Source organism: Herpailurus yagouaroundi, unplaced genomic scaffold, assembly GCF_014898765.1.
Source record: "Herpailurus yagouaroundi ecotype Mexico unplaced genomic scaffold, PumYag 182, whole genome shotgun sequence".
NCBI lineage: Eukaryota > Metazoa > Chordata > Mammalia > Carnivora > Felidae > Herpailurus > Herpailurus yagouaroundi.
In genome coordinates this window covers 12,323,071-12,333,498 of record NW_024412413.1, presented here as the reverse complement: position 1 = coordinate 12,333,498, position 10,428 = coordinate 12,323,071, and the positions used below count along the sequence as shown (strand labels likewise).

The 10,428-nt window shown below is 56.1% G+C and overlaps 1 protein-coding gene across 1 annotated transcript; it reads left to right on the top strand.

Annotated features, from left to right (window-relative positions):
* Positions 1-503: 503 nt before the first annotated feature.
* Positions 504-7,957, top strand: HMOX1 (heme oxygenase 1). Its single transcript, XM_040490961.1, has 5 exons — positions 504-679; positions 2,157-2,277; positions 4,496-4,987; positions 6,345-6,444; positions 7,421-7,957. Exons 1-5 carry the CDS (start codon positions 657-659, stop codon positions 7,549-7,551), a joined length of 867 nt encoding a protein of 288 aa, XP_040346895.1. The 5' UTR covers positions 504-656; the 3' UTR covers positions 7,552-7,957.
* Positions 7,958-10,428: the final 2,471 nt, after the last annotated feature.

Genomic DNA, 10,428 nt, shown 5'->3' with positions numbered 1-10,428 from the left:
CCCGTCTGTAAAATGGTAGTGGTCTACCCCACAGAATAGTTGTGGCGATGAACTATAAAATCAGTACAGTCTCTAGCCCTTAATAGGTGCTTAAAAAAATTAAAAAGGCCCTAAATGTACATGTAAAGTGAGAATGAGGGAGGTTGTCAGCTGAGAGTCCCCTGAGGAGGTGACATTTAGGGCTATGCCGGCAGGGTCTGGGACTGGTAAGTCCCAGCTGTGGCCCGCCTGCCTCCTGCTCTGAGACTCAAGCCCCCGAGCTTTCTGGCTCTTTCAGATTCCTGGGGAGCACAAGTCCCATCCTGGCATGGGGGTGCCTCTGGAAGGGACAAAATCACACAGTTGCTCAGATTTCCAGACATTGTTGCCTTTTTTTTTTTTTTTAAGCGTCCTGTTTTAAATTGCTTTGTTTTCCGAGGGTCATATGACCGCTCCCCCTCCACCCCCGCTGGCCTGGGGCGGGCGCGGCGCGGGTGTTGCAACGTCGGGCCGAATGTGGGGATCAGCTGCTGGCCGCCACGTGACCCGTCCGGGCGATAAATGGACGGCGCGGCGCGGCTCGGCACAGTCGCCTTCGCCACTCCTCCCGCGCGTCCCGAGACGTCGGAGCCAGCACCCAGCACCCAGCACCGCAGCCAGCACCGAGCGCCGGCCGGATGGAGCGCCCGCAGCCCGACAGGCAAGTGAGGGGCGCGGGGCGGGGGACCGGCCTCTCCCCGGCGGGCAGCCCCTGCCCTGCCGCCCAGCTCTGGTCTCCAGTCCCTCCCCGAGACAGAGCCGGGAAGCCACATCGCTCACTCCCTTGGGTTTCCCGTTAAGGAGAAGCTGGGTTTCAGTCTCGTCCGGTGGGCCAGTTAGAGGGATAAAAGGTGGCTTACCTGGCTGGCTCCCCGGCCCGGGCTGGGGGACCAGATGGGTGTGACCCTATGGTATCCAACTTTTTTTTTTCTTTTTTTTGTATTGGACTTTTGAATGACCTTGGAGGTGCTCTCTGCTTAAATCTAGGATCCCTGGGGCTGCCCAGGCTGGGTGACAGTGGCTGGTTCTCTTACCAGAGCCCCCTGGTGGCCATGTCCTTGTCTTACTACTTGTCCGGCACTTGAACGAAAACACCACTGTGGCTTTCCTGGCCCCATTTTACAGATGAGGGCTTCACAGACCAGGGAGGCAACAAGCCCAAGGTCCCCTTGGCTAGTAGGTGTCTGAGCTGGGATTTGAGCCACCGTCTGTCCGCCTCCCAGTCTGGCTCCTTCCCTTCTCCCAGGAGTTCAATGAACATGTACAGAACAGGGGGTGATGTTTCTGGAAGGGGGGGTGCGGGAGAGACATGACAGTTCTGCGGGAAGTGGATACAGACATATGGCGGAAATACTCCCAGAAAGGGATTCTTTTGAGTAACGCAGAGTTTCACAGGCTTTTTAAACCAAGCACTTTTATGATGCATGTAACATTTATTTTTTATTATTTAAAAAAAAATTTTTTTTAACGTTTATTTATTTTTGAGACAGAGAGAGACAGAGTATGAACAGGGGAGGGGCAGAGAGAGAGGGAGACACAGAATCGGAAGCGGGCTCCAGGCTCTGAGCTGTCAGCACAGAGCCCGATGCGGGGCTCGAACTCACGGACCGCGAGATCGTGACCTGGCTGAAGTCGGACGCTTAACCGACTGAGCCACCCAGACGCCCCATTTTTTTGTTTTTAATTTAAAAAAAAAAATTTTTTTTTTTTGATGCGCGTACCATTTTAAGAGATTTGTACCTGAAACGTCAATAAAACAATTGAATTAAATCTTGGGTCCAAAGCCAATGCAAGCAGTGATGATGTAGAATATGAATGTTCATATTTTCGGGGGCTACTTCTCCCCGGGCATTGCAAACCGCACCCCCCGCTTTTCGCCAATAACTTGGTATCAGGGTTTCCCAGTCGGTTGTAGGACCTGAAGCGCGTTGATGGGGCTGTGTTGGAAGGCAGTTGGGAAGGAAGGTGGCCTATGTATTAGATGGCAGGTTGGGGCGATTTCTGCAGAGGACTCTGATCGCTCTCTGAGGCCTGCTGAGAGGCAGATGGCAGGCTCAGAAGCTCAGCGTGGGGATGAACCCTGCTCAGAGCCACTCTTATTCACCCTCCCCCTCTCTCCCTCCCTCCCACCCCTGCAGCATGCCCCAGGATTTGTCAGAGGCCCTGAAGGAGGCCACCAAGGAGGTGCACGTCCAGGCAGAGAATGCCGAGTTCATGAAGAACTTTCAGAAGGGCCAGGTGACCCGGAAAGGATTTAAGGTATGTGGCCTGGTGGGGCCCAGCCCTGGTGGAGAGTATGACAGGGGTGTGTGTGTGTCCAAGGCACCCAGGCCAGTGGTTTAAGTGGAAATTCGGCCCAGGGATGCCGAGGGACCAGATGGGCGTGTTCAAGGGAATCATTTTGCAGATGATACCACGGAGGCTTAAAGAGGGGAAGTGACCTGCGCAAGGTCACACAGCAAATTCCCAACCTGTGACGGTAGTGCTGTGGAGGGGCAGGGGCCCTAGTGCCATCAACTGAGTGCCTCCTCTGTGCTGGGCATTTTACAGTTTCTTATTCTGTGCCTCCCCTCTGGGTAAGGAAGATGAGGAAGGGAAGGTTCAGAGAGGTGAAGTAGCTAACAGAAGGTCACACAGCCAGTAAGTAAACGGGAAAGGCTGAAATCAAACCAAGGCTTGGTCGCACTTCAGACCTTGCGCTCGTGACGTAATTCTGATCTGCCTCTGAAGGCAAGGGGCAGCACGGGTTCGAGCCCGACCACGACCATTTCCTAACGGTAAGATTGTGGGGACCTCCTCTATGAAGTGGGTTCCAATACAGTGTCTTCTTTTTTTTTTTTTTAATGTTCATTTATTTTTGAGAGAGAGGGACAGAGTGTGAGCAGGCGAGGGGTAGAGAGAGAGGGAGACACAGAATCCGAAGCAGGCTCCAGGCTCTGAGCTCTGAGCTGTCAGCACAGAGCCCGATGCGGGGCTCGAACTCACGGACTGTGAGATCACGACCCGAGCCGAAGTCGGACGCTTAACCGACTGAGCCACCCAGGTGCCCTCTCAACACAGAGTCTTCTTAAGCACCCGCTTCACGTGAGGCACTGATTTTCCCAGCACCGCTGTGGAATTCATGCGAGTAAAAGGCAAGCACTCCAAGGGTCAGGCGGGTGTCTGGTGGTCAGACCTCATCGTGAGGAAAGACTTATTCAGCTTGAACACAGGGGGTCAAGCAGGTGTATCCCCCCTGCTCCTGACACCCCGCCCTTTTGCAATCGGCACCCTCCCCGCTTCCAACCCAAGAGATGCTGCAGTGACATGTGACATGCAGTTCCAGGAGGCGTGACACACACCCAGTTGGTGGACTGTAGCTGGGGACAGCGGGAGCCGCGGAGGTGACTGCTGGAGTATCCCATAGCCAACCGCTGGGACTTTGGATCTTGCGTCTGAGCCTCTGAGTTCAAAGTGGGCACAAAGATCCATGAGTGAACCCATGCTCGCGGAGGGGATGCTGATGGCGGTGACGTTTATCACCACAGCCTCTTAACCGAGGGCCAAGGGCCAGGCTGTGCCTAGTACTTTACCTGTGTCACCCTGCTTGACTCTCCCATGAGTCCCCTTTAGTACATGCTTGTCCCCTTTGGCAGGGGAGGGGACCAAGGCTTGACTTGACAGTCACTCAGACCTCAAATCGCCAAGAGAGGGCGAGCGGCTTACCCAAGGTCACACAGCTGAGGACCTGCCGAGCAGAGGTTAGAACCAGGTCGGTCACACTCGATAGCCCAGGCTGCTTTGTATCAGAAAGCTGCCTGGATTTCTGCCCTGTTGAGAAAGGAGGCTGCCATGAAGGTTTGCGGCTTAGAAATAACTTGGAAACCTCAACCAGAACATCTTTGTTCTCCTTCAGACTCAAACTTAGAGTATTAACGTGTAATGGCAGTTCCCCAAGCCAAGGTGGACCGGGCCGGTCCCCCTAGACTAGACCAACATCTAGAGGTGTGGGGTTCGGAGTGCGTTTCCGGGGAGAATCGGCCGGCAGATAGTTACCCAGAGGTCAAAGTCCAGAGGCGCCGGGAGTCTCCAGTAAGCACTTTCATTCAGGTCCTCCCTTGCTCTAGAGCTGTGCTGGTTCCCTGGCAACGCCTGGGCCTGACTTCAGTTTCATCTCTTACTAGCTGTGAGACCTCGGTTTCCTCCCCTCTCTGAGCCTCCGTTTCCCTTTCTGTAAAGTGGGGACAGCAGCTCCTCTGTTCATAGGGACTAAGTTAGGCTGCGTGTTCATCCCATGGAATAAAAGGGTTTAGGCTCAGCAGGTGCATGATCGAATTCTCTGGCTGCTGTGTAGAGAGGATTTGTGGGGTGGGGGGGCAGCAAGAGGTGGGAGCCCAGCCTGGGGAGGTCGTGAGGGTCTCCCCGGGGCAGTGGGGGGAGGGGCCGGATGGGGTTCTTCCGCGAGGCTGGCAGCCTGACCTGCTCGCTCCGGTTTCAGCTGGTGATGGCCTCCCTGTACCACATCTACGTGGCTCTGGAGGAAGAGATCGAGCGCAACAAGGAGAACCCCGTCTATGCCCCCCTCTACTTCCCCGAAGAGCTGCACCGCAGGGCCGCCCTGGAGCGGGACATGGCCTTCTGGTACGGGCCCCGCTGGGAGGACGCCATCCCCTACACGCAGGCCACCAGGCGCTACGTGCGGCGGCTCCACGAGGTGGGGCGCAAGGAGCCAGAGCTGCTGGTGGCCCACGCCTACACCCGCTACCTCGGCGATCTGTCTGGGGGCCAGGTCCTCAAGAAGATTGCTCAGAAGGCCCTGGACCTGCCCAGCTCCGGGGAGGGCGTGGACTTCTTCACCTTCCCCAACGTCGCCAGCGCCACCAAGTTCAAGCAGCTGTACCGCTCCCGCATGAACACTCTGGAGATGACCCCCGAGGTCAGGCAGAGGGTCATCGAAGAGGCCAAGGCTGCGTTCCTGCTCAACATTCAGGTGAGGAGCTGGCCGGCAGCCCAGGGTGGCCACTGTCTCCCCTCGCTGCTCCTGTGGGGACATCGCTCCTACACAGGGGGCGTGGGCTGTGGGTCATGGTTAAAGGCATGGTTAGGGAGTCAGGCTCCTAGTTCTGCCACTTCCTAGCCAGGTGATCTTTTTTTTAATGTTTTTATTTATTTATTTTTGAGAGAGAGAGGAGAGAGCGGGAGAACACAAGCAGGGGAGGGGCAGAGACAGAGAGAGAGAGAGGGAGACACAGAATCCAAAGCAGGCTCCAGGCTCTGAGCTGTCAGCATAGAGCCCGATGGGGGGCTCGAACCTGTGAGCTGCGAGATCTTGACCTGAGCTGAAGTCGGACGCTTAACTGACTGTCCACACAGGCGCCCCACTAGCTGGGTGATCTTACCTCAGTTTCCCCATCTGTAAAACGAGGATGTAACAGCGCCTGCCTCTTAAGAGTTGTTGTGAGAGTCAAGTGAGTTTATACCAATCAAGTCCCAATGGCAGGACCTGGCACAGGGCCAGCCTTCTCACGGTTGGTTCGTGGTCTCTCAGGGTGTGAGAGGCACAGTTGTAGCACTCTGTGGCAACACCGTGCGACAACATAGACTTGTGTGTGGCCGGGTTGGCATTGCAGGGGTCACAGGTGTGGCCGGCAAGGCAGGATGCAAGTTTCTAGCATTGCCTCAAACCCAAGGGGAGCGTGGGCTTTGAGCAAGACCTTGAAGGATGACTGGGCGGAGCTGAGGGTGAGGTTCCTTCTAACCCGGATGTCGTAGAATCCTATAGCTCTCCCCTCCTGGGGGTGCTGTGGGGACTGGGGTCTTAGCTCATGCCTTCCTGGGCCCCTTGGTTCCCAGCATGGCACCCAGCACCTGTTAGGGAGCACCGTCCCTCCCTTGCAGTCCCCTGACCGATGACAAGGGCAAACAGACCTGGTCAAGCCTCCCAGAAGGCTCTGTGTCTTTCGGAGGGGTTCAGAAAAACCCCTCCAGGGGCTTTGGAGCCGCTGGAAGGCTGGCTCTTGCTGCCTGACCTCTGGGTCAGCCTCGGTCCAGGCGCTTCCCCTGCAAAGCCTGGCTAGTGAGCATCACGAAACACACGGACCAAGGCTGAGTGGCACAGGGGGCGGCTGGGTGAGGACAGCGGGCTGCAGGAGCCACATACACTGGCTACCGCTCGCGGAATAAGACTTGGCCCAGGGACACGGGACAAGGGCACGAACAGCCCCAGTGAACCGTGATGTCAGGATGCTGGTTACCGGGGAGCATTTGGGGAAGAGCAGGGAGGCGGTTCTAACGTACTTGTCACCTGTGATGTCACTGAGACGGGCTGTGTGTCTTCTGTCTCTTAGCTGTTTGAGGAGCTGCAGGAGCTGCTGGGCCAGGACGCCGAGGACCAGAGCCCCTCACAGGCACCGGGGCTGCGCCGGCGGGTCGGCAGCGGGGCGCGAGGTGAGGGTCCCCCCGCCCGGGGATGGCCGCTGTGGGAGGGGCGCGGGGCCCAGCTGCGTGTCTCGGGCGCCGCTTGGCTGCCCCGTCTTCCGAGTGTTCCGAGTGACAAGTAGGGCGCAGGCACAGGGCAGCAGCCTTCACAGTGGGGCTCGGGGCCAGCCCTGCAGCCTCTCCACACCTGTTTCCCCATCTCTGAAATCAAGGGCGGTCGATTGGTTCTCGTTCACTGTCACCCCTCCCGCCACCCCTTTCATGGTTTCTGAGTGGAGACCCCCTGATGGGGGGCAGGGTGTCTGGAAGTGGTTCTAGCAGTTACCCTGCCGTGGGACCGCGAGGAGGCACGGGACCCCTCGGTCTTCTTGCGTGTTAGTCCCCCCCTCATGTGCCTCCGTGGCAGTCCTGAGAGAACATCTGGAAAACTTCCAGAAAGACCAAAGTGCTCCACGAAATGTACCCTCATCGAGCCCGACAGGGGTGTGGGCAAGATTGTGGTTTTGGGGGCGGGGGTGAACAGAGAAGTGCTTGGCGGGTTACTGTAGGTCTCGCCCCTCGAGCCACCAGCAGCCTACCCCACCTGTGCCAGGACCCTGTGGAGCCCTCTGTTGGTGGAACTGCGCCTGGGCACATGGGAATGAGGCCAGTCCTGATGGGATTGGCTAGCTGGTATGCGGGGAGGGGGGTCGTTACCCTAACACAGCAGTTCTCAAAGTGGGGTTCCCCGGAGTACCCCTGGAGGATGTGTCCTCGCCATGCGGGTTGGCTGAAAATGGAAGAGCAGACAGCTGGGAGAAGGAGTAAGCTCCCCGTCTTTGGAGATAACCGAGCAGTGGCCAGAGGGCTCTCTGTCTGCTCTAACAGACACTGAGGAGGAACTGTACTAGAGGCTGCCGAGACCCTTTTGCTGTGTTTTTCTGCAACACCCATACTCCCACCCGTGTCCACCTGTTGGTGACGTTGCCCCCTGTCTCTCTCTCAGATGCTGCTCTCACGGAGACTCCCAGAGGGAAGCCCCAGCCGAACCTTCCCTCCCAGGCGCCGCTCCTCCGATGGGTCCTTACCCTCAGCTTTGTGGTGGCAACGGTTGCTGTGGGGCTTTATGTCATGTGATCGCAAGGGTGCTGGCCCCTCGGGCTGTGAACTCTGTCCCACCGAGGGTCCTCTTTCTGGAGAGGGCACGTCTCTTGGCTGGCTTCCTTACTGTAGGCAAGGGGGGCTGTCTGGGCCCCCCGCCTGCCCTGTCCCTGCGTCCCTCTCTCTCTGGAAAGGGAGGAAGAGCCTGCGGCATCTTCCCCAACCGAAAGCACATCCAGCTCAACGACTTGCACTTCCAAACTGGGATGAGGGGTCCTGCCTGGACCCTCAGCAGCCCCCGTTCCTGCAGCAGAGCCCAGAAGACATGGCCAGAAGTGGCAGCTCTCTTGAACCTCCCCATGCCCCGAGTTCGCGGTCTCCTTGACACGCCATGACCGCTTGCCCCGTGGGCCATGGCAATTTTTATACAAACGTGCAAAGATGTTGTGTCTTGTGTTTGTCTTGTTTTTGTCAGAGCCACTCTGTGTTCCTGGCTCAATGTGAACTGTGGTATTTTGTTGTGTTCTGTTTTTATAGCGGGGTTGGGGCGAGTTTGGGTGGGGGGTGGGGAGGGAGGTGTTTAACGACACTGTGGCCTTGGTCGCTAACTTTTGTGTGAAATAATAAACTACATTGCCTGATAGTAACTTGAAGTGTTTTTCTTGGGCGCTGTTACCCTTGGGGAACTGACCCTTCCCCCACTTGTTTCTTGAATGCCTGGTGGGGAGAAGGGGCGAAGGTGGGGGTGGAAGGAACCAGTTTCGGATGTTGGTCCCCGGTGTGGGAATGTGGGGGGCAAGCTTTTGGGCAGCGGGCGTGTGCAGCTTTGTGCGGAACCTTTTTGGATGCAGGACTGCTTTACTGAGGATGGCATTGCCCTGTTAGGCGGCAACGAGCAGCTTATGGGATAGAATTTATCTAGTCGATAACAGCGAATCTTTGGGACTACAGTGAGATGTGACACTGCTATGGAGCGCGGCTGTGGACGTTCGTTATTAACCTCTGTGGGGCTCAGTCCTGTCATCTGCAACACGAATGCGGTGAGACCCACATCACCTGCCTGTCTGGAGAAGCAAACGAGAGGCGTGTAAAATGTCAACACCGCCCAACGTCATCTCCTATTTTGAAAGGAGGGTGATCGGGGTTTTGTGATTTGGGCTAAGCGATTTTTGTGTCACCCCACCTGTCATCTCGTTTAATCCTCGCAGGGTGCTCTGGGGGTCAGGAAGGATTTAAGCCAGGTCTGTCCAGCTCTAAAGCCCCGATTTTTTTCCCCCTAAGTCATGAGAGCCACTGACATAGTAATAGTGCAGCTTCCCGATTTGGGAAAGTGAAAAGCCCTCGCTTAAGGTGTAGTTGAGAAAGCAGGGGACAAAGTGTTTCCTTATACCACTAGCACGTGATGACCGGGGAGTTTGGAGAACTTTGTCCTGGCTTTGTCACTAAGTCTGGAACCTTGGACAAGGCACTTGGCCTCCTTTTGTTCACTGGCAAAATGAAAGCAATACAACGACCTTCCGCAGCTGGTGGAGGGGCCAGGGGTGTCTAAACACCCGTCTGTGGACAGTGCTGTCAGAATCACCCCAGGGGATCTTGGGTCCCACCTGAGAAGTTCTGATTCTGGACACCTGGGGCAGGATTCTGGAATCCTGTTTTGTGAAAAGCTGAGAGAGTCCAAAGTGCAATCAGGTCCAGGAGCCACTGATTATGATGACACTATGTTTGCAAAGAGTAGGCATTCAAATAGCGGCTGTAGATCTTCCCACCATAGGCCTCGTTTCCAGTTTTCTGTGAAAGGGACGTCAATATTCCTTATTTGTAGTGAAAAGGGAAAAGAGGGAGGGGAAAGACAGGGAAACAAACCGTCTTGATTCTACTCACAGGAAAAGGGCTGAATAATCTGTATTCGATGCATACTATGGAGAATTAGGAGCTGTCAAGTAGAATGAGTTCAGGGGCACCTGGCTGGCTCAGTTGGAGGAGCATGCAACTCTTGATCTCGGAGTCGTGAGTTCAAGCCCCACGTTGGATGTGTAGAGATTACTTAAAAAAAAAATAAAAATAATAGAATGACATAAATCTATCCTGTCCTCAGAGAGACTTTCAGGAAGTAGTAACAAGGAAAGCAAATTTCAGATTTATCTGATTTTGTTATACACTGTAAAAATACTGGTATTTTACACTCCCCAGTAAATAGGTTTACATGCCTGTGGCAAAGGGAAGGAAACATTTGCCGTGGTTCATCGTGGAGGGTGGGAACGGAAGACCAGGGAAGAGAGATGATGCAGGCCCTCGCTGCTGCTTGAGAACGCCAAGTTTTACCAAATCTTCCCAGTTTTCCAAGCGAGGTTGGGTATCTGGGGTCGTGAACTTTCGCAAATTTTAAGCACTGGCAAATCATGAAAAGTCGTCTACGATGGAAAAAGAAAAATCACCCTTTGGGTCGAAGAAAACACCCCTGGGACCATTCTGGATCCAGAGGCGACTTATTTCTAACTCATCCCCACCGTCTGGAAGGGTGTGTGCCAGGGAGAGCCCGGCGCGGGGGGGGGGGGAGCGGGCTTGCGCGGGACCGACAGCTTCGGAACCCCCACTTCTCCCAGCCCCTGGCTCTGGAGGCGGACGTGGTCTCACGAGGCTTGTAAAAGGCCTGAGGAGTGTCCACAGGCAGCCCTCGCACCGCGCCCGCCGCCCCCGGCGCGAAGACCTCCGCTCCGCCATCTTGGCTCCCGCCCCGCGCCGCCGCTTCCTCCCGGATCAGAAGTTTCGCGCCAAATTGTCCGGCAAGCAAAATGGAGCCCGGAAGGAGGCCAGGGACGTGACGTCACTGGCCCCGTAGCCAATCCGCTCCAGCGGCCTGTCCGGAAGGTGGGGCTCGCGGGCGCAGAGCGGTCCAATCGCTGGCTGTGGAAC

What these genes read in the sequence shown, in the direction of transcription:
- HMOX1 (XM_040490961.1), top strand. Translation starts at nt 657, where the DNA reads ATGGAGCGCCCGCAGCCCGACAG. An exon ending in CGTTCCTGCTCAACATTCAG is followed by an intron (nt 4,988 to 6,344) that starts GTGAGGAGCTGG and finishes TCTGTCTCTTAG; the next exon opens with CTGTTTGAGGAGCTGCAGGA. An exon ending in GGTCGGCAGCGGGGCGCGAG is followed by an intron (nt 6,445 to 7,420) that starts GTGAGGGTCCCC and finishes TCTCTCTCTCAG; the next exon opens with ATGCTGCTCTCACGGAGACT.